Source organism: Carettochelys insculpta, chromosome 1, assembly GCF_033958435.1.
Source record: "Carettochelys insculpta isolate YL-2023 chromosome 1, ASM3395843v1, whole genome shotgun sequence".
Taxonomy (NCBI): domain Eukaryota; kingdom Metazoa; phylum Chordata; order Testudines; family Carettochelyidae; genus Carettochelys; species Carettochelys insculpta.
The window spans coordinates 177465725-177486203 of record NC_134137.1 but is presented as its reverse complement, the minus strand read 5'-3'; the positions used below and the strand labels follow the sequence as shown (position 1 = coordinate 177486203).

The 20479-nt window shown below is 42.0% G+C and overlaps 1 protein-coding gene across 2 annotated transcripts in view; it reads right to left on the bottom strand.

Annotated features, from left to right (window-relative positions):
* The window catches only part of HLCS (holocarboxylase synthetase), a 240308-nt gene that overhangs the window by 216190 nt on the left and 3639 nt on the right, over positions 1-20479 (bottom strand). For both annotated transcript variants that reach the window (XM_074996264.1, XM_074996254.1), the window contains exon 2: positions 4497-4649. Coding sequence is in view for 1 of the 2 variants with exons in the window: in XM_074996254.1 (XP_074852355.1) it covers positions 4497-4649 (153 nt within the window). In the remaining variant the exon portion in view is untranslated. The remainder of the gene's footprint in view (positions 1-4496; positions 4650-20479) is intronic.

Below are 20479 nucleotides of genomic sequence, written 5' to 3'. Positions count from 1 at the left end.
CACACCATTTACAGCATCAATTGCTCCACTGCTAAAGAGGGCAGAGGAAACAGATCTGTCTACCAAGACATTCTTCTTGGTTCTAGTTCTAACAGCCAGCTTCTCCCCTTACCACTTTCTTTCTGCACCTTCTTCTATTGTCTGTATTAATGGACTAATTAGCTCTTTAGTCCTCCTCAGCCCATTCTAACCTGCTAATTAGGCACAGTCAGGTGCACCCTAGGGAGGGTACAGTGATTAGAATGCTTTCTCAGCTGTTAATCCCCAGATTTCAGATATAAGAGCTCCTGCACTGATCTTTAGTTTTACAAAGGGACTAGATTCAGCTCTTTAGAAATACTGGTTGACATACTTCATTTTTATTTATCACGTAACTCCACAAAATTTATAAAGGCAAATTTATTTTCAAAATGAGAAAGAAAAGCTGTGTGTCTACACAACAAAAATAACTTTGAAGTTGCTTACTTCAAAGTACAACTTCAAAATAAGCAACTTTGAAGTAGAGTGTCTACATACACCCTGCTTCGAGGTAGGGCACTACTCCATTCCCGGGAATGTAGTAAGGACTTCAAAATTGGGCTCCAAACTTCGAAGTAAGGAAAAATGTGTGTAGATTCTCTGCTGGCTAATTTGATGTAATGAATAACTTCAAAGTCAGTTCCTAGAGTAGGTGCACCCAAAATGGAATCGTATTGTCAGAAGACAGTTTCTAGAAATTGGAAATGAGACACAGCTTCTAGTACAGAAAACATTCTTGTGAGATCCTTAACTCCACAGGACATTCTCAAATGAAAAAAGGATAACTTTTTGAGTTTACAAGAGGAAGTTGATACTTGTTTATCTTAGGAGACTATATCAGGATTTCATATCCATTCTTCCTCAACTATTTAGAACTTTCCTGTACTACTGATTGTAGTAAGAAGAAGGCCTAAGCCCATACAGCACAGGCCTGGTTTGAGGCATAAGGCCCAGCAACAATGGACAAAGCATGGCTAAAAACAAAGCTAAGCTGCGAGCAAGAGGCAGGTCTCTGCTAACAGAACTTGGCACAGACAGGGCTGAGAGTAAAAACACTAACTGGTAATTGGCCCAGGTGCAGAACAATAACTGGTACAAGTTGAAATCACATGGTACCACCAGCTCATTAAATAAAGTCTCCTCACAGATAAAGACCAGGTTCAGGAAAGGGTCTAAAATGACAGCATAATGGGTAAGAGATGATCTAAACAAACCATGAGGTACAGGGTGATGGGAGTAACCTGACAATGTCAGAGAGTGGCAACCTGTTAAGTTAGCAACGAGGTATGCTTCGTTTGTACCTGAATATAACGTGTTTTCCTGGGGGGAAGGGGAGGGCATCTTTGTCTGACATAGCGGGGCGGTGGAATTCCTACAGACTGTGTCAGTCTACTGCTGCAGGTACATATGCACAGTGGATCAGCAAAGTATACTTGACAACCGTTATTTGTACCTAGCTTGGCAGTAAACCCTGGCCTGGCGCCTTCAAGCCTTCTCTGGTCTGTGGGGAGTCTTGCGAGGTCTGCTGTGATCGCTGGGCCCATACCACTGAACACACATGCAAGCGGCCTTCTGGTTATCAGCAAAGACAGAGACCCATGAGGATACTACACCAGTAAATCCACAGAACTACACTGATTTAATGGGGTCTGTGGCTAAGGGTAGTCACTTGTATGTCTCTTTCATAGATTTAAAGAAGGCATTTGATTCTAGTAACCAAGACAAAGTTTGGGGAAATTTAAGAATTGATGGTGCCACCTGGCTGTTCACTTATGCCACGCACCAAAGCGCACATTGCCATGCTATGTTTTTTCAAGGGTATTTCTCTCTTTGAATACAGGCTATAAAACAAACAGAAAATAGTCATAACTCAGTCCTTGGCCCCAGGCTTCAGGGATACCCTGACATACATCTTTGGCACCCCAGTTCCTGGCAGTCTCCCAGTCTCAGTTGGCTCTGCTCCTTCTCTGGAACAGAAGCAGCAGGATTGCTTCCCTGAACTCCTGGCTCGTTACTCCAGGGATCCACCATACATGGTAACACCGGTTCATTGTGGCCTTCCCTCAAAGATCTCAGGCCTTCATCCTTCCAGTTACCTGTTAGTAGCCCTTTATAGGTCCAGGTACAGCTCAGAACTCTTTAATTAGCTAGACAGTAGGTAATTGCTTCATTTCAAAAAAACCTCCCTCTCTCTTCCCATTAGCTCCCCGGGCTGCTTGCCAGAGACCCCTCTCTCCTAGCGTTTAACCCTTTACAAGCATTCATTCATGACAATGGAACAGAGCACTCCTAGCATTAAGAATTAATGCTAATGTAATACAGCAGATATTTTATGGGCCAAAGTTTGGTCTGACAGCCAAATTTCAGCATTAAAACTTGTTCAAAATATTTTGAGGAGACTTAGCTCTCCCAAATTCTACTCATGCTTCGTTTTTATATGCCATTGTTGTTGTTTCTTTAAGTAATATAATTTGCATTGCTTTTCTTAAATTTTAGTCTAAAATTTGAATTCTTCTAGATTACAGATTGCCTCATTTCATGGCTGCAGCACATGAAAGAACAACCTGTGTACCTATTTCCATGGTACAAGATCCTCCAGTTTATGATAGCTAGATTGAGGCTCTTACTCACTTAAAGTTAATATCTTTTAAGCAAGGTAATCAGACATGACCTATGAGGGGAGGCTGAGAGATATGGTCTTGTTTAGTCTGCAGAAGAGAAGACTGAGGAGCGATTTCATAGCAGCCTTCAACTTCCTGAAAGAGGGCTCTAAAGGGGATGGAGAGAGAGACTGTTCTCAGTGGTGACAGATGGCAGAACAAGGAGCAATGGTCTGAAGTTACAGAGGGAGAGGTGTAGGTAGATATTAGGAAAAACTGTTTCACCAGGAGTGTGGTGAAACACTAGAATGCGTTACCATGACAGGCTGTGGAATCTCCATCCCTAGAGGTTTTTAAGTCCCAGCTTGACATAGTCATGGCAGGGATGATTTAGTTGGAGTTGATCTGCTATAGGCAGGTGACTGGACTAGATGACCTCCTGAGGTCCCTTCCAGCCTTAGGATTCTATGATCAGCTGCTTTAACATACTGCTCTACAAGAATTTTAAATCAGCCGACTCATTTCCTACTTTGAAGACAGCCTTCACTTTTAAACTGTATTTTCAAGAGTTATCAAATCCTCACGTACATAAAATGTACACTCTATTAAAGTTCAAAACTATGAAATACAGTTTAGGTAAAAGATAGATAAGGAGAAGTTCATTCACATCTTTGTTTTTGGCCAAGTAAATCTGGAATGCTAGATAACCTACCTCAACTTCTGAATTTCAGACATTTCCACTGTTTGTAAAAAGGCTAGAGTATCTCTCTTTTACACACACGCACACGATCACCATCTTTACTATTTTCTCAGTATAGGAGTAGTAATTTAATCAGTGACAATTTTTACTCTTTTAGCATTGTGCTGAAGCAGAGAGCATTTTAATTAGGTTCATACAGACAATTTAATGTACTACGAGTGTTGCTGTTTAATATTGTGTATGTTTCTCTCCTTGTAGTCACAAAAGACATACCAAAAGCAACCTAATGAAACTGAGTGAGTGAAGTATTACTCCTATTTTACAGAAAGATAAACTTAGGGACAGATTAAGAGCCTGGTTCTGGCCTAAATTAAGCATTGACTTTAATGGAACTATTCACTGACTCAAAATTTGGTATGTGCTTAGGTATCAATAAACTGGATCTTTAAGAGTTATCAAGCAGTGCAGTTCATTAACTCCCTCTTGCATTGTAGCTGCTCAGCACATCTAAAAATCAAGCCCTGACTGACTTGCTAAAGGTCATGCTGGAAGTGTGTGGCAGTCCAGAACACACCTTAATCTGTTCCTAATCCTGTGATTTACATGATCCCACCATCCTTTTTTCTTAACAGAACCTGAGTGGGGCATGCTGACCAGAAGACACTGCCAATTAAGTGCAAATGGAGTGTTACCATTCATGTTACAGTGCTTACCCATTCCCAGAGGGGAATTTTGTATCCCAAAATTTAGTATTTAATTTTTAGCTCCCCTACAACTTAAACGGACCACAACAATCAAATGGCTAGAGTTATCAGACAGTGAACTACTATTTCTGTTCCTACTTTAAAAGTTGCTTTTGTACTTACCATGTACCTGTCCCACTTAAGAGCACTGCTGAGAACTAAAGGTCTTATTAAAATGCCTCTGATTTTGATATTGAAATACAATACAGTGCTGCTCAAGACAGACACAGTAGTGGTGGGTTATAACCACTAACCCCAATGAATAAGGATAGGCATGATAATCTGAATGGAAGATATATTTTCTTCCTTATCCACTATTTCTGTAGCCACCTATCAGTTTTTTTTTCTAAAGGAACAGGGTATTCAATAGTTTAAACTTAGTCAGAACACACTTATTCAGAACTACTATCGTTGAAAATTAACAGAACTACTCACCTTTTCTGAGGTGCTACATACAGTCTGCAAATCATCCGTCTGGGCAGAAACACTTTCAGTCACAAATGCTATATGATCTGTGTCAAGTAGTTTATCAGCATAAATAAATGGAGGTAGGAGAAGCAGAATCCATTTGTTTAAATCATCAAGGGACTAAAAAAGAAATAAATATCTATTAATATATTTGGAAAATGGCTTTGAAGTATCTTTATACTTCTTAATTAGCAGCTATTTCATTTTTAAGGTATCAATTAATTACTATTAATTTCCCCATAACTTGCCTAAGTAGCTAACACACTGCTCATATGGCTGGCTCTCTTTGTATCGAAACACATCTTTTAAGCCAAGCTACTATTTTCCTGTTACGTAAAAGAGTTAGTGACCAAAAAAAGTAAACATGGCAAGGCAAGACAGGTAATGAAACCAAGAGTTCGAGGATGGTTGGACCCTGAGAAAATTGAGAAGATGTCTTTTTTAATTATTTCAGGTGTTGTTGAAGAGGCAGAAACCCAGCTTTATTCCAATATATGTAATTATAAGCCTGCATAATTACATCCAATGTACACAAATGTAAGCAGTCTGAGAAACAAGTCGGAAGAATTAGAGGTCCTGGCACAGTCGAGAAACCATGAGGTAACTGGAATAACAGAAACATAGTGGGATGTCTCCCATGACTGGCTCACTATCACAGAGGTGTATAAACTGTTCAGGAAGGAAAGGCACCGAAGAAAAGGTGGTAGAGCTGCACTGTATGTAAGAGAGCAGTGTGATCACTCAGCACTCTAGTATGAAATGGGAGAAAAGCATGCTGAGAGTCTCTGAGTTAAGTTTAGAGGCAAGAGCTACAAGAGGGATGTCATGGTGGGCATCTGTTACAGACCACCAGATCTGGTGGACAAGTTAGATGAGACTTTCTTCAAACAACTAAGAGAATCTTCCAGATGACCCAGGCCCTGGTTCTCATAGTGGATTTCAATCATCCTGACATCTGCTGAGAGACCAATACAGCAGTACATAGACCATCCAAGAAGTTTCTGGAAAACCTTAGGGTCATTAATCCTTCTCTCATAGTTCTTGAATATTCATGATAACACCAATCTCTGAAGTTTATTGAATGCCATCAAATATCGAGGTTCTGGAGTGCTAGCAGCATCTGTTCAAGACTATTGCATCATTAACTAAGGCTAGGTCTACACTAGCTGCGGAAGATCGAATCCTTAGGTTTGATCTTCTGGGGTGCCATTTTGCACATGTGTGATATGGTGCATTCTGGGGTCAATGTTGACCCTGGAACTCCTTGTGAGCTGCAAGGATTAAGAAATGTTGATGGGAGGAGTGCTCCTGGCGGCATTCTGCAGTGAGGACAGGGACCAATGTCAACAGCTGCAAAATCAATTTTAGGTACGCAGTTGCATGATTTCAGGTGCCAAAATATTTAAAAATACTACAGCTTAGCGACAGCACATTTATAAAATATTTAAACTACCTCCAGTAGTACCAACCAATGTAGGAAAAATTGATTTGGAAGATCAGAACATTTAAGCAATCATTCCAATATTTATAATTCTACCACAAACTATTTAAAATATCTTTGTAGTTGTAGTAACTTTATTTTGCAGTTGTATTTATTGAATACATACTGTATTCCAAAACCACACAGACATTTTTTACACTAAGCCATACTGGGAGCAAATCAAATCAAAGAATATGCTGTAAATCGTCATTAATTTCACTTAATAAATTAAGTGTGAGTTTCCCTGACACAGGCCTTAAGGGTGCACAATCTATCAGCAAGCAAATGAAAACTTCATCTGTATAACTTTAAAAACTTATGGAAGAATTAACTGAAAGAACTAGCAAAGGGTTTGATCACCAAAGCATGCCTGCTTCACTAACAGAAGTTGCAGAGTCAGTACAAGTACTCATTGAAGTCAACAGGATTTAGCTCAAGAAGCTTTTCATTATCTTAAGCACCTGCTCTGATAAAGGTCAGAAGTCATCTTCAGAAGCTGCCATTTATGACCTTATGATACCTTGTATTAAAGCAGCTACTGATCATACTTCAGAACCCAGAAACCAATCAGCCTCATCATCGAGAGCCTCAGAGTAGTCAAAGGCAGGAGTTGAACTACAATCAACACAAGGCTCAGGACTACACAGAGAATTCTGCATTGCAGTTGCCTACGATGTAACTATTGGAGAGAGGACAGAGACCAATGTGTCACATCAGTAGCACCTGAAAATCATGTACGGAAAAAAAACAAACAAATAAGATTAGATTACAAAAGAGCTTTCTCTTTTAAGAGTGTTAAGTAATATATGACTCCATTCTAAAGAGCACATTTAGAAATACTCATTTGTATAGTTGAAGCATTCAATCAGGTTTTAGTGCCCATTGTACAGACATGGGTAGAACAGTCCTGACTCCTGAAAATCTGATGACCTCATTAAAATCATAATTCTTTTGGAACTCTTAAAACTCAAAAAGGGACAGTAACTTCTACAAACATTTCATATCAGAAAAACACTTCTCTGGAAGGCCAAGACCAAATTTCTGAACCTCCAAGAATTATAAACACAAAAATTACAAAACAGACTGTGTGAAGATTACAGACATAAAAGCCACCTTAAATATTTAAGTATGTAGGAGCATCTGTGCAAATGTCAGTTTCTCAAACACCAAACCAAAGAGGAGACTAAAATGACATTATTCAAAGAGATGCACGGGCTACGTCTACACTACAAGATAAATTTGAATTAATATGAATTTTGTAATGTTGCATTTTATAAAATCAAATTTGCCTATCCTCAACTCCCCACGTCCACCTCACAAAGTTGATTTATTGCTGCTACACTCAACTGACATATCAACTATTGAAGCAGTGCATTGTGGGAACCTACCCCACAGCTCTTTCAGTCCCTGTAGCATTCCAGGTATTTTTGCTGGTATTTGACATCATCTTTCCACATTACATTGCCCTCATTCCTCCCCCATTCTAAGTAATGTCCATTTTTCCAGAACGAAGAAAGAGGTTCAAAGTTTGAAGAAAGAGCATAGAAAAGGCTAGGAAAAAAGATTTTTGGCTTCCATCTTCAATACACAGACATTGCCAACACAGGGGATGGGGCTCACTAAATTTCATCACCATTGTGGGGCGGTTTGGTATTTGGGAGGTCAAATGGCCCATTTACATGGTCCCTGAAAGTCTTTTTTGGCTGTGGGTTGCAGGGTTTGCGGCTCGAGGGATACTTGATCTGCTCACCCTGGCAACAGCAACACCCTGAAAATCTTAGCCGCTGAGGGAGGCTTCCCCCTCAGGTGACAGCTGACTCCTGGGGCCTTGCTGGGTGTGGGGGGTTTCAATGGGGAGCCAGTTGAAGTAGTCTCCCTCAGGAGGCTGCAAGCCCCTACAATTTGTAGCCACCGGAGGAGATTCTCCCCCCCGGCAACAGCAATGCCCAGAAAATCTTTGCCTCTGGGAAAGACATCCCCCAAAGGCAGAAAGGCCCTGAAAATACTTTTGGTGGAGTGGCCAGTTGAAGCAGTCCCCCTGGATGACTGCAAGCCCCCAGAAGTCTTGGCCACCCTTGGAGCCCTAACTGCACGCAAGCCAGGACATGGTGCTGCCCGGCAGCACAGTCAGCACTGAATGGCAGGCACTTCCTTTCATTGGGTTGGGGGCTACCCGCATGATGTGGCTGAGTGTGGAAAAGACCCCATCTGTGTGGCGCCTTTGGGGGAGCGGAGATGTGCACAAATGTAAATTGCTGAGAAGTTTCTCAGTCTCTTATGGAACCATGACCCCCATGTCAGCCTTGTTACCACATGGTGTGATGGGGAAGTGGCTGGTGCCAGGCAGCTCAGAAAAAAAATACCAAATGCTTAGCCTGCAGGGGTAGAGACAGAACCACGAACTCCACGCAGGGGCTATTTGTAATGGGTAGATGCACTCACAGCGCTAATAGCAAAGAAAGAAAAACACTTCCCAGCCTCTCATACAAACATGACCCCACAGCCACTGGCTTCCTGCTCCAGAATTGAAATTCACAGTCTTCTTGTTTACGTAACTCTTGTGCACCTGTACAGGAGCAGCCAGAGTGAAGCACTGTGGGGCATTGTGGGTTACATATGGGACACCTCTGGAGGCTAATGAATTTGAGTTTCAGACATGGCGCTTCCACACTGGCCTTCAATCAAACTTTTAAATTCAAACTTGATGCTACACCCAGCCAGTTCTAATGATGTTATAATATCAATATTAGTGTTCCCTAAAATCAAGCTAATGAGATTTACAGTGAAAACAATCATATTGCAATATCAAGCTAAATGCTTTAAATTCAAATTCATCTTGTAGTGTAGTTTTAGCCTCAGGCTGCGCCTACGCTCGCAAGGTCTTTTGAAAGATTTTTCAAAAGAAGGGGGCTGTAGCCAGACAGAATACCCCTGCTCTGCTCGATCTTGCCTGCCCCTCTTAGGTGCCTGAGAGCACACAGCACAAAGAAACAGCACAATTTGGAATGTTTTGAGAGCACACTGTCCGGCGTCTCACAAACGCAGACGTGCTGTGTCAGCATGACCCTGGACTAAAGATACAGATAAGGGGGCTAACAGGCTAGCTGTCGGCCTCGGGGCTTCAAGCTGCCCTTGGCTGGCATCGATAGTTGATCCGCCCACACTTGGTCCCAAGGAGGGGAACTTTACTGCCCGTGTGAAAGTTTGCCCCGTTTCTACAAATTTCGTTCTCTCTGTCCTTACAAGCGTAACTGCCTTGTAAGTGCTGGCGTCACAAAGACAAACCAGTATAATTGGTACCTTGAGATAAGGAAGAACCTACGTGCCCCAAGGGGTATAAAGAGGGGCCCGGCAGCCTACTCTAACTGAGCTCCAATTTCCTGTGCCTGCCGGTCGGGTAAGGTTATTGCCTCCCGAGGATCTAGGGGACCCCCTTCCTTGTACAGTTCTTCCCAAGGGATTCAGTGAATGACCTTGGCTACGCCGGGGTTGAAGGACGCAGGGGTGAGAATTATACCTGCAATGTTTTTTTTGTGCACATTTAATAGTAAGAGCTCTTTAGTCTGAGGCCTCTGGTCCTCAAATGGGTAACTTTCTCTAATTGACATGTCATTTGTATCATCCTACTATAGTAGCTAAGCAAATAGAGCAATAACAGTGTAACCATTAAGATTTTATCTAACTTTTCCTGCAACTGTAACTGTTAAGACTTTATATAATTCTGTAACCATTAAGATTTTCATTTCTGCTTTGTAATAAATAGTTACCACGTTTAAGCTTCAGCCTGACTCCTTCTAGTTGCTGTAACTCGGTCAAACACAAACAAAGAACCTTAGCTGGTTTGGCTATACTCAGCCTGGTCAGTGGTAAGGTGCAGTAAAAGCTGGGCGCTGAGTCGTGCTGCCTCCATGGAGCAGACTCTTGGGGCAGCAGTACCCGGCCATCTGCTGACAGGGGCTCTTTTGAAAGATTGTGCAGAGCATCTACACACAAAAAGCCTTCTTTCGAAAGCGAATCAAAAGAACATGGCACTCCTTTTGAAAGAGCTCTTCCTCTCCCATTTCAGGAAGAGCACCTTCTTTCGAAAGCTTCAGATGGCTTCTTTTGAAAGAAAACATGCATAGATGCTCTGCAGATCCTTTTTTAACCCAAACAGCAGGCTTCATGGGACTTGATTTTTCGATCTCTGGACCATTCTTTCGAAAGAGCAGGGGCTGTGTGGACACTCTCTTTCAAAAGAGCAGCTCACTCTTTTGATGCACTTTTTTGTGTGTGTGGATGCACCTTCTCAAAAGAAGTTCTTTCAGAAGAGATCTTCCAGAAGGGCTTATTTTGAAAGAGCTCTGTAGTGTAGACGTAGTCTCAATGCATGGTCCAAGTCAATCCAGAGTTACCCACAGGACTTTTGTGAATCAACAGCTGTAACTTTCATCACCTCCAGTTAAGTGAATAAGCAGCTTTTTGGAATCTGAATGAATTATACAACTGTCATCACGGTTTTTGAAAGAGAGAAAACACAAGTATTAAGGCACTAGTACATTTTGTTCATAACCAAGAGAGCAAAGATACCAGCTGTTCTATGGACTAACTTTGTCAATATTTGACAACCTGGCTTACTGAAAATATTTCCTCTTTACCAAGGTAATTTGCGAAAAGCTTTTCTGCTTTCTGAGAAGAGTACTGTCCAATCAATAGTATGCTTCATACACACTTCAATTACATTCCTTTTTAAATAGTTGGTCACAACTGCAATCACAGGAACTGAAATGAACATCCATGTGCAGAGAAACATTTGAATGTTAGCAAAAAGGAGAGATTAAGTAACATACCTTTTCACATACACACTAATTACAGTATTTGTATCATAAACAGACTATACAACCACTACACAAACTCTTAAATATGTCTATACATCAAAGCAAACATGCAACCATAGTTAAAGGGACATTTGAGGAGTTGTATTACAGAGGTGCCCTGAAGACTGACACCTGGTATATACTGATCATACCACTAAGCCTGCCTACTTGCCTTCTGGGGCATGCCACCATCCTCTCTTGCCAGGTCAGGAGCACTTGTCTCCGCCCCCAGCAAAGACACTGAGTTGGGGTAACAGCCCCCAACAGAGTAACACAGATATTGATAACTCTGGGAGGGCTCAGCTACAGGGACATGACAGCCTCCAGGACCACAGCCCTCAAAAGGGAACAAAATCCCAAATAAAAGGTATTTCTCTTTTTATCAATGAAAGAGAAATAGGCATAGCTGTTTCCCCCACCCCAAGAAATTATTTACACTGGATTTGATAACAAAACTGTTTTACTAATTATAAAAAAAGATTTAAGTATTTGCAAGTGAAAAACAGCCAGATCCAAATGACTAATCTTATATAAACAAAACATGCCAGCTAAGCCTAACACAATAAGAGATGGTTACAGATCATATTTCTCACCCTAGTCCTAATTTCAGGTAAAATCCTCCAAATCAGATGTGATCTTTTCTCTGGACTGGATCTAAAAGCTTCATGTGTACCCTCTTAGAGTGGGGATGTTGTTTGCAAAACCCATCTGAAATCACTTATTGATTGCTTCCCATTCCTTAAACAGAATTTCCCCAGGGTGGGTCCCCTTTGTTCAATTCCTCCCACCTCATGGAAAAATACCAAATTCAAGATGGAGTCCAACACCAGGGGCATGGTCACATGTCTTTGTAGGACCAAGCACAGTTTAGGCTTACAGCAAAAACAAACCCATTTGCAGATGGTTGCCTTGTGCACCAGGCCATTAAATTCCTTAAGTACCGCTAATGGCTTCCATTAGAAATTCTAGATTAACATGCATGTTTACATTTTGTATTTCTAATTTTATATACGAGAACAATACATGCGCACTAGTAGAATATACACATTCTGGGAACAAAAGGCTCTGGAATATGTTACTTGACCTGTATTGTGACATATTCAAGTTATGCATACCCATATTTAAAACCATTTCTGTAAAAATTTGGGGGCATGCCATCACAGGACACTTTGCATTTTAAATAATTTAAATTTACTTTCAGTATTAAGTAAAGTTGACCTTTGATTTCTTATTGCTGCACTATTTGCATTTCAAATGTCAAACAGAAGCTCTTTATCTTCACTTTCCACACCCTTCATGACCTATGCCTCTCCTAAGCTTTCATTCATAGATTGTGACCCTTCCTGTCCCATCATTCACTCTCCAATCTCTCATCAGCTTATGATGGAAGCTTATATCGTACATTCGTTAACACCTTCACATTTTCTCATGTTTCTCTCACGCTAAGGAGAAGCAGCCCACAAACATCCACAATGCCAAATCATAACCTCCTTTAAAATTCTCTATTTCCGTAATGCCTACAAAAATCTTAGTAATTAAGCTACTGATGTGGTGAGAACATTGCCTGTTAGGCTAAACCTCAGCATGAAATAGTTTCCTTGTACTTCATTGTCATCTCTTGTCTTAGTTAGATTGTAAACTCTTTGTGGCAGGGATACTCTTTATTCTGTGTTTGTGCAGAACAGGGAACAGTAGGGTCTGGTCTTTGACCAGAACTCCTAGGTCCTAACAAAAAACATGAAAAACTAGAGAAAATAGGTTATGTTTAAGATAACATTTCACTGACAATTGAAAAGGCTTATGGAAAACATTTCTATCAGCTTTTAATTTATAAAAGTTCATTTTGACAAAGTCTCTATATGGGCACAAATTTAAGTAATGGCATTCCTTTAAGGCTAAGAGAAACCCCTAAAAGCAAATAATATCAAAATAAGTCCTAAACTTTACATTACGCTTCCCCACTTAATTTACATTTGTCCTTGTTTTCTTACTTTGAGTGTTAAATATCTTTCTTTGGATTAGCTTTTGTTTTATAAATTTTCTGAACTTTAAAACCTAACATTGTCCACAGTAATTTTAATTAACTGTAACCGCAACACTTTTAAATCATGCAATTAAAAGAATTAACACAACCACTCCACCAGCCTAATCCAGCCTTCTGGATGAATTTTTGCATGTATTGTGCAGAATCTATCCATGCACTATCTACTGTTGTTTAAAAACAAAAATTCAAACCCCCTATATTTCCAAGATAACCCTCCATGACTGAGATGAGCTACAACCAATGCCAGTAATTTTGAGTCTGCAAACTAAAGCTCACGTCTACATGTACAAGCATATAGTGACACAGCTATACCCATATGGTTGTGCAGTTTTAAGTTTATGTTTACACTGAGCACCTTCATGCTGTACCGCTGTAAGGTATACAGTCTAGCCACCCTTTGTTGGCAGGAGAAAGCTCTCCAATTGACGAAATAAAACCACCCCACAGTACTGGCAGTACCTTTGGCAGCTGCCAACAAAGCATTATCCACAACAGCCTTTTTTGTTAACAAGGGGGGCTGATTTTTTTTTCCCCCCACACACTTGGCCAACAAAAGTTTTACCAACAAAAGTGCAGTGTACACTTAGCCTAAGAGTATTCATGTGGACACATTCTGTTGACAGGAAAGAGTCTCCTATTAACATAGTGCTGTTAATAAGAGACTCTTTCCTGTTATAAAGCACTTATTCTGGCAAAACTTATGTCACACAGAGCAATGTTTTTTTCACACCTCAGTGTGACAAAATATTGCCAACATAAGGGCTTGTGCAGACATGGCTTAAAACTATGACTCAGAAATGTGAACTCTCCCTTCAACCACTTACGTCAATGAGGGGTGAACTCCCGAGCCCATTTATTTAATTTAGACAAGGGTTCCAATTCTTCTGGCTTCTGAAATGAAAGATCTTGTACTAACCAAATAGCAACTCTCAATCTGATCATAGATCAGTCGCTTGAGTGGAACTCCCCACTGTACATAACCTTCACAGACTTCAAAAAAGGCTTTGACAATGTTGATAGAGACACTTTGTGGCAACTGCTGCAACACTGTGACGTGCCACCCAAAATTATCAACCTGATCCATTCAACATATGAATCTTTGATGTGCCAAGTTGTTCACAAAGGTGTCTTGGCAGACTCCTTCAGCATGCTGCCAGAACTGTGGTCAAGGTGCCTATTGTCACCTTTCCTGTTCTTGGTCACAATGAACTGGATTATGAGAATGACAACAGCCAGCCATCAACGGGGCATTCAGTGGATGCTTTTTAAAGAGCTAGAGGACATCGACGGACACTTTTAAACAGCTAGATGACATGGATTTTGCTGATGATGTCGCCCTCCTTTCACACCGACATGAAAGGCATGGAAGAAAAAATTCCAACACTTGACAAAACTGCCTCAGTGACTGGACTGAGCATTAACAAGGGAAAGACCAACACAATCAGTCCAACACCACCACTATCACAGTGGAAGGGGATGACCTTTAAGATGTGGAGCAGTTCACCTACTTGTGAAGTATTATGGGAAGAGATGAAAGAACAGACAAGGATATAAGTACCAGGACAGGGTAAGCAACAGCTGCATTCAAGACTCTTCGCCCCATATGGAGTTCACAGATAACAGCTGCGAAGGCAAATCTGTCCATCTTCTACACAAATGTGAAGAATGTGCTCGTCTATGGATGGGAGACCTGGTGTACTAAAAAGTCTTCAAATCACAAGCTACAGACATTCATAAATAGATGCCTGAGGTATATTCTTTGCATCAAATGGCAAGACTTTGTCACAGATGACGAGCTTTGGAACACAGCAGGACAAGAACCACTTGCTGTTCAAATCAAAAGAACAAAGTGGGAATGGTTAGGCCACACTCTCAGAAAACCAGCAACCAAAGTAGTCCATTAAGCTCTCAAATGGAACCCGCAAGGAAAATGGAAAACAGGAAGCCCTCAAACAACATGGAGAAGATCTACTGAGATGGAAGTACAACAACTGAGGTACTCCTGGAATCAGCTAGAAGTTTTGTCCAGAGACAGAGTGAAGTAGAGGAGACTTGTAGATGACCTATGCTCCACTTGGAAAACAAGGGTTTAAGACTAGTCCAATACTTTCATTCCTGGTCACGTCAGGAAAAGGATCAGGAGTCAAGCTATTGCAAGAAATACAGAAAGGCAGTAAAATGACAAAATGCGGAAGTGGTCCTAAAGGCAAGCATATTTTCCCCACTGATTCTGAACATAACAATAAGGCACTGAACAAATGAATGTTTAAAAGGTTAGGTACTACATAAAAGTGATATTCTGTTCTCAAGTTCTTGTGAAAACCTCTCCTGTCATCAGCTGCAAAAGCACTTTGGACTGAGAGTAGCATATAACCCTAAATCTACAGTAAGACCTCTCCACAAAATGAATTAGATCCAACTCATTTCTATTCTTAAACTCTAACACTGGGCAAAGAGTATTATAGCAGGTACTTTTCAACTAAGAAGGCACTGCCTGCTTAACTACTCCCATTATATCCTTCACCCACTTGTCTGTGGCTTCTCCCATTGTGGCCCACTTATAACAGGAGCCCCTCTCTGACCTGGTCCATCATGTCTCCAACCTCTCCTCCCTATAACATACTTCTGTTAGGCCTGTAACCTCCCAAGCACCTACCTGAAAAGAAAGCACAAAAAACAGCAAGAACCACATCTCAATATTCTGTGTAAGTCACAGAAAAGTAGGTGGGTAGCTGTGTTTCTGTGAGCTGGCAGAGCCCTGCATGGCGAGACATTATGTTCAAGGAGGGTGTTGATGCGTGCTGAGATGTTAAACTGAATCCTGAACAGAGATGCTTTGGAAACTTTGCCTGAGGTATATATTGATTTTTCTCTCACAGATTCCATGGCAGCACAGCCATGTCCCCAAAACCAACATGGTCTGACCTTATCCCATACATCCTCTTCAATCAGTGTTGCAGGAACCAAAGTGCCACCTAACTGAGCTGCATAAGGAGTGAGTCAACACTCACTAGCATCCAGAAGTAGAGCTCTGGTTTCCTGCTTACCCTCATGAGTGAGGATTCAGCAAGAGTGATACCAGCTTGTAGACAAGTGGGGCATCATTAGAATTATTTCCATACAGACCTGCTGCACAAGCCAGGACTGTATTTTCTTATGCCCCTTTTTCCACCCCTTATAACTCTTTCCCCCAAACACACCATGTTAATAGTGCCTTGTGTATCTTGCAAGGGTCAGCGGGAAAGTGGATGCACATGTCGAAAAAGGTGCTTTTGAGTAACAAGTTTCAACCTTGAAGAATTTAAGTTTCTCTCTGGTTACATTCTATGTTGCAGATGAGACCTTGGGAACTCAGAAGACTTCTCCCACCAACTATGACAACTAAGGAGGAGACTCAATGCAAACAGGGAGGAATCTATAAGGGTGGTTCCGAACTATTTTACAAAGGAAGTACAAAAAGGGAGGAGTCACTCCTGAGTGAAAGGCAAGATCTGAGCATATAATCCAGGTTATAGAGGAGCAAACAGAGATGCTCACATATTTAATTGAACTCCACTGCAATATATACAGAATTCTTTGTCTAGTAATGCATCCTTTATACACACACTCCTTGTCTCTGTCTTGGAATGCTTTCTGCCACACTCCACTTCGTATCACACTCACCATGACTATGACTGCTAGACCTATACCGAGCTGTGCGGCTGCACCCCTGCCCCTTAGGAGCAAACATTGGTCCTTTGTTGTGTGGCCATACTTTGCAGTGATCAACAAAGGCAAATAATTTTACCAGTACAATGACTATTTTCTATTCCACAAACAATAGCAATCACTCAGGTCCCACACACCATTAAATCTCTCTGTTACTTGGTATGAAGAATGAGATGCAGCAAGAAGTTACCTCAAAAGAGAGACATTTCAACACCCCTCATAGTCAAAGTGGTTCCTCAAAGCCTCCTTGATATTAGTGGCAGACCCACGGGCTCCTCTCACAATCCTGGTGTTTGTCTGCTCAAAGTGAGCATCCAAGCATTGTGCCTCAGTTCTCCACCCAAGAGCAAACATTTCACCCTTATTTTCACATATACTATGCAAACAACAGCATGCTGTTATAAGCATGGGGATATGATCTTCCTTAACAGGGTTCTCAAACTCCCAGGCCATTTATGGCCCAAACATTTCCCTATCCAGCCAGCAAAATGTTTTAAGAGATTTATTTAATCAGGCCTGAGCAGCTGCCAGCCTGGAGCATGGGGACAGGCTGCGCACAGAGACTCACCCGGACACACAACTCCCAGCGGCATACAGGCCCCTAGCTCCCACATGGTGCAGCTTCCCATACGGAGCAGTGCCTTCTGAGGCTGGGACTATCTGCTTCCACTGCAACGTAAACTGTACTGGTCAAGGAGCCACCGAGCTGATGTGTTTCTGTGGCCAACAGGGTGGTGCTTGTGGGTTTTGTTTTCAGTGACTATGGGCAGGGTGGAGGAATCTCAGAGTGACAACCTGAATGTTAGCAGGGGCGTAGTAGTAGCATCCTTCAGTTTACGTAGGCCATGGATCGCGCCCTTCGTAGTTCCATTTGGGATCATCATTTGCAGCATCAACTGACTGTGAAGGCCCACGTGAGAGTGACAGTCCTTGCTTTATCTGTTGCATGTGTAATGGGTGTTCTGATCTATCATAGAGTGCTAGGGGGCACATGAGAGCCTTCACCCAGGAAGCAAATTGACAGCACGCCTGTCTCAAGGACTTTCACAAATAAACACAGCTGTAAAGCTGTGCAAGGCTTTGGGATAAGCATTATTCTACAAATGGAAAACTATTTGCTTTTAAGTCTCAGCTTTAGAATGCATGGTTTGATTTTAAATGTGTCATCATTAGTTTCCAATACTTCTACTTGCAGTTAGTTGAATCTCCATCCTTTGTTGAATAAATTTATTCTTGATTTAACTGTACATATATCTAAATACTGTGTATTAAGTGGAGCAGTGAAAAACAGGCAGAAATTTTAAGTGGGGTGTGCTGTTTTTGTAAACAGCAAATCTCTGAATACTGGATGTATCAAGTCAATGTGGCACTGGAACCTCAGCCCCTTCCTCTCCCCAATCTTCTGCCTCCTCCATCCCCATAAACTCTGTTCCTCCCCCCGCACCTGTAGCCCAGCCCAGACCATGCACCTCAACCCCGTTCCCCTGTTCACAACCCAAACCCCTGCACCACCTCCTGCAACACAGACCCCTGACCTGATTCACAGCCACCTCCTTCACCCAAACTGCCTCCCAGACCCCTGCGTTCCTCCTTCATCCCAATCCCTTACCCCAAACTCTCTTCTGCACCCACCTCCACCCCAGACCCCACACCTCGTTCATTAATATCACGGAAAAATGCAGGCTTTGACCACTTCCCAAATTCTTGGAGTGACACCAGCCCCATCAAAAATTATTGCCCACACCTGCACTGAAGGCAAGTGGCTGCAAGGTAACTCACATTCATTAGAAGTATCCAATTTTGCGCATGTATTTACAGAATTTCAGCGTACTGATTCAACCCAAAACTCCAATTTTACAAAATTACAGCAGAACCCACGTTATTCAGTCTAACTGGATACAAGGTCAGACCAGAGTACGGAAAATTCAGATAATCCAGAGAATGGAAAAGTATGAGGCTGCAGTGCCATCTAGTGGCCTCAGGAGAGTTCACCCACTTTTTGACGTGGGTGTGCTGGTTGTTTGGTTAATACAGAGTCAGATAACGGAGAGTCAGATACACAGGGTTCTGCTGTATTTGAACGTTAACCCTGTGCTCTGAAATACCTACAAGAACCCGTTCTCCCAAGATAGCTATCGTCTGCAGTTTCGAAAGCATGCTGTCCTTTACACTGACTAAATACCAGACCCAGGACCCTGCATGAACCCACTAGATACACTCTCCCAGCGTGACGGAAAACTATTGATAACTTCTTTGAGCACAGTTTTTCAACCAGTTGTCCATCCACATTGTGGTAACTTAATTTATGTCACATTTTACTAATTTGCTTATGAGAAGGTTATCTGGATTTTATCAAAAGCATATCCACACGATGGCTTTAACATACTAGTACACAAATTAAGTTTTAACGCATTAATTGGCTAAAGTAAGCCTTAATCTTGCATCTGAGGTTTATCTTGACCAGTTAAGAACACTTTGGCTAGTCTACACTAAAACACTAAAACTTTCAACACACACTGATAAAAAAACACATTTTTCTCTAGCACAGATATAATAGCCTAACATGGGCAAAACTGGTCTGTCTGAAACTCAGCTCCCAACTAGGCTTTAACTAAAACACAGTAGGAATTTTAGTATATAAACCTTAGTCACTAATGTGTTCTAACATCACAACCTGATGATGAACAGCAAGGTCTCTGAAACAGACATAGTCTTCAACCTTGGGTTTGTATAGCACCAAACTTATTGATGACTCTTAGGCCAAGGCTATACTAAAGGGGAAGATCAAATTAAAATAAGCAACTTCAGCTACATTAATTACATAGCAAGAGTCAATGTACCTCAATTCGACCTTCTGTACCATCTCCACTGCAGGAGGTCAACGGAAGCAAAGGTTCCCATCTCCTTCCCTTACTCCTCAAAAGGAGCCAGAGTACTGGCACCAATGAGAGCATCCTGTGAGTTCAATTTACCAGACGTGCTAAATCAAATGCCAGAAGATCAACCGCAACAACGACGATCTTCCCCATAGTGAAAACATGCCCTTACAATTACAATGTCATATGCAGCTTAGCTATAGCCCTGTCAGCCCTGGGAATATGAGAAAGACAAGGTGGATGAAATAGTGTCTTTTACTGATCCAACATCTTTTGGAGAAACAGACCTGAAGAAGAGCTCAGATCTTGACGACTCATCTCTCTCTCACAAACAAAAGTCAGCTTGATAAAAGATATTACCTCATGCACCTTGTCCCTGTTAAATCTACGGCAGCCGATGATCTGCCTTGAATATTTACAGCTTTATGCCCTATTTCTGAGAAGCCCTGGGGCAGGGATATTCTCTTCGAAGTCAGCTGTCTGGAAAGTTAACACAGGGCTTCACCTTATTTGGTTACTGCTTTGAGGATAACTCCAGTTTTATCCCTAACCTGATTCCCCTCCACACACAAACATCTCCTGCTGGAACTCATCCGGGGAATGAAACGAGCAAGAGAAAAGAAAGAAATTAAGAAATACAGAAATACACTTACCTCATAGAGCTGGAAGGGACCTCGGGAGGTCATCCAGTCCAGTCCCCTGCTCTCTAGGCAGGACCAAGCATCATCCCTGACATATTTTTAAATCTATTTGCCCCAGACCCCACAATGGCCGGCTCTGGGACTGCACTCACACCCCTGCGTTCAGCAGCCCAATGCTCAAACCACTGAGGCAGAGGGACCAGCCGCACTGCGCCGCCCAGTTTACAGTTTACGAACCCAGCGATGCGCTGCTGGGGGGTGGGGCCGTTCCCCAAGCGCGCCTGCCCCCCTGCCTGCTCCCTGCCAGCGCCGGGACATGCCCCCGCGGCTGTTAAAAGGTGACAG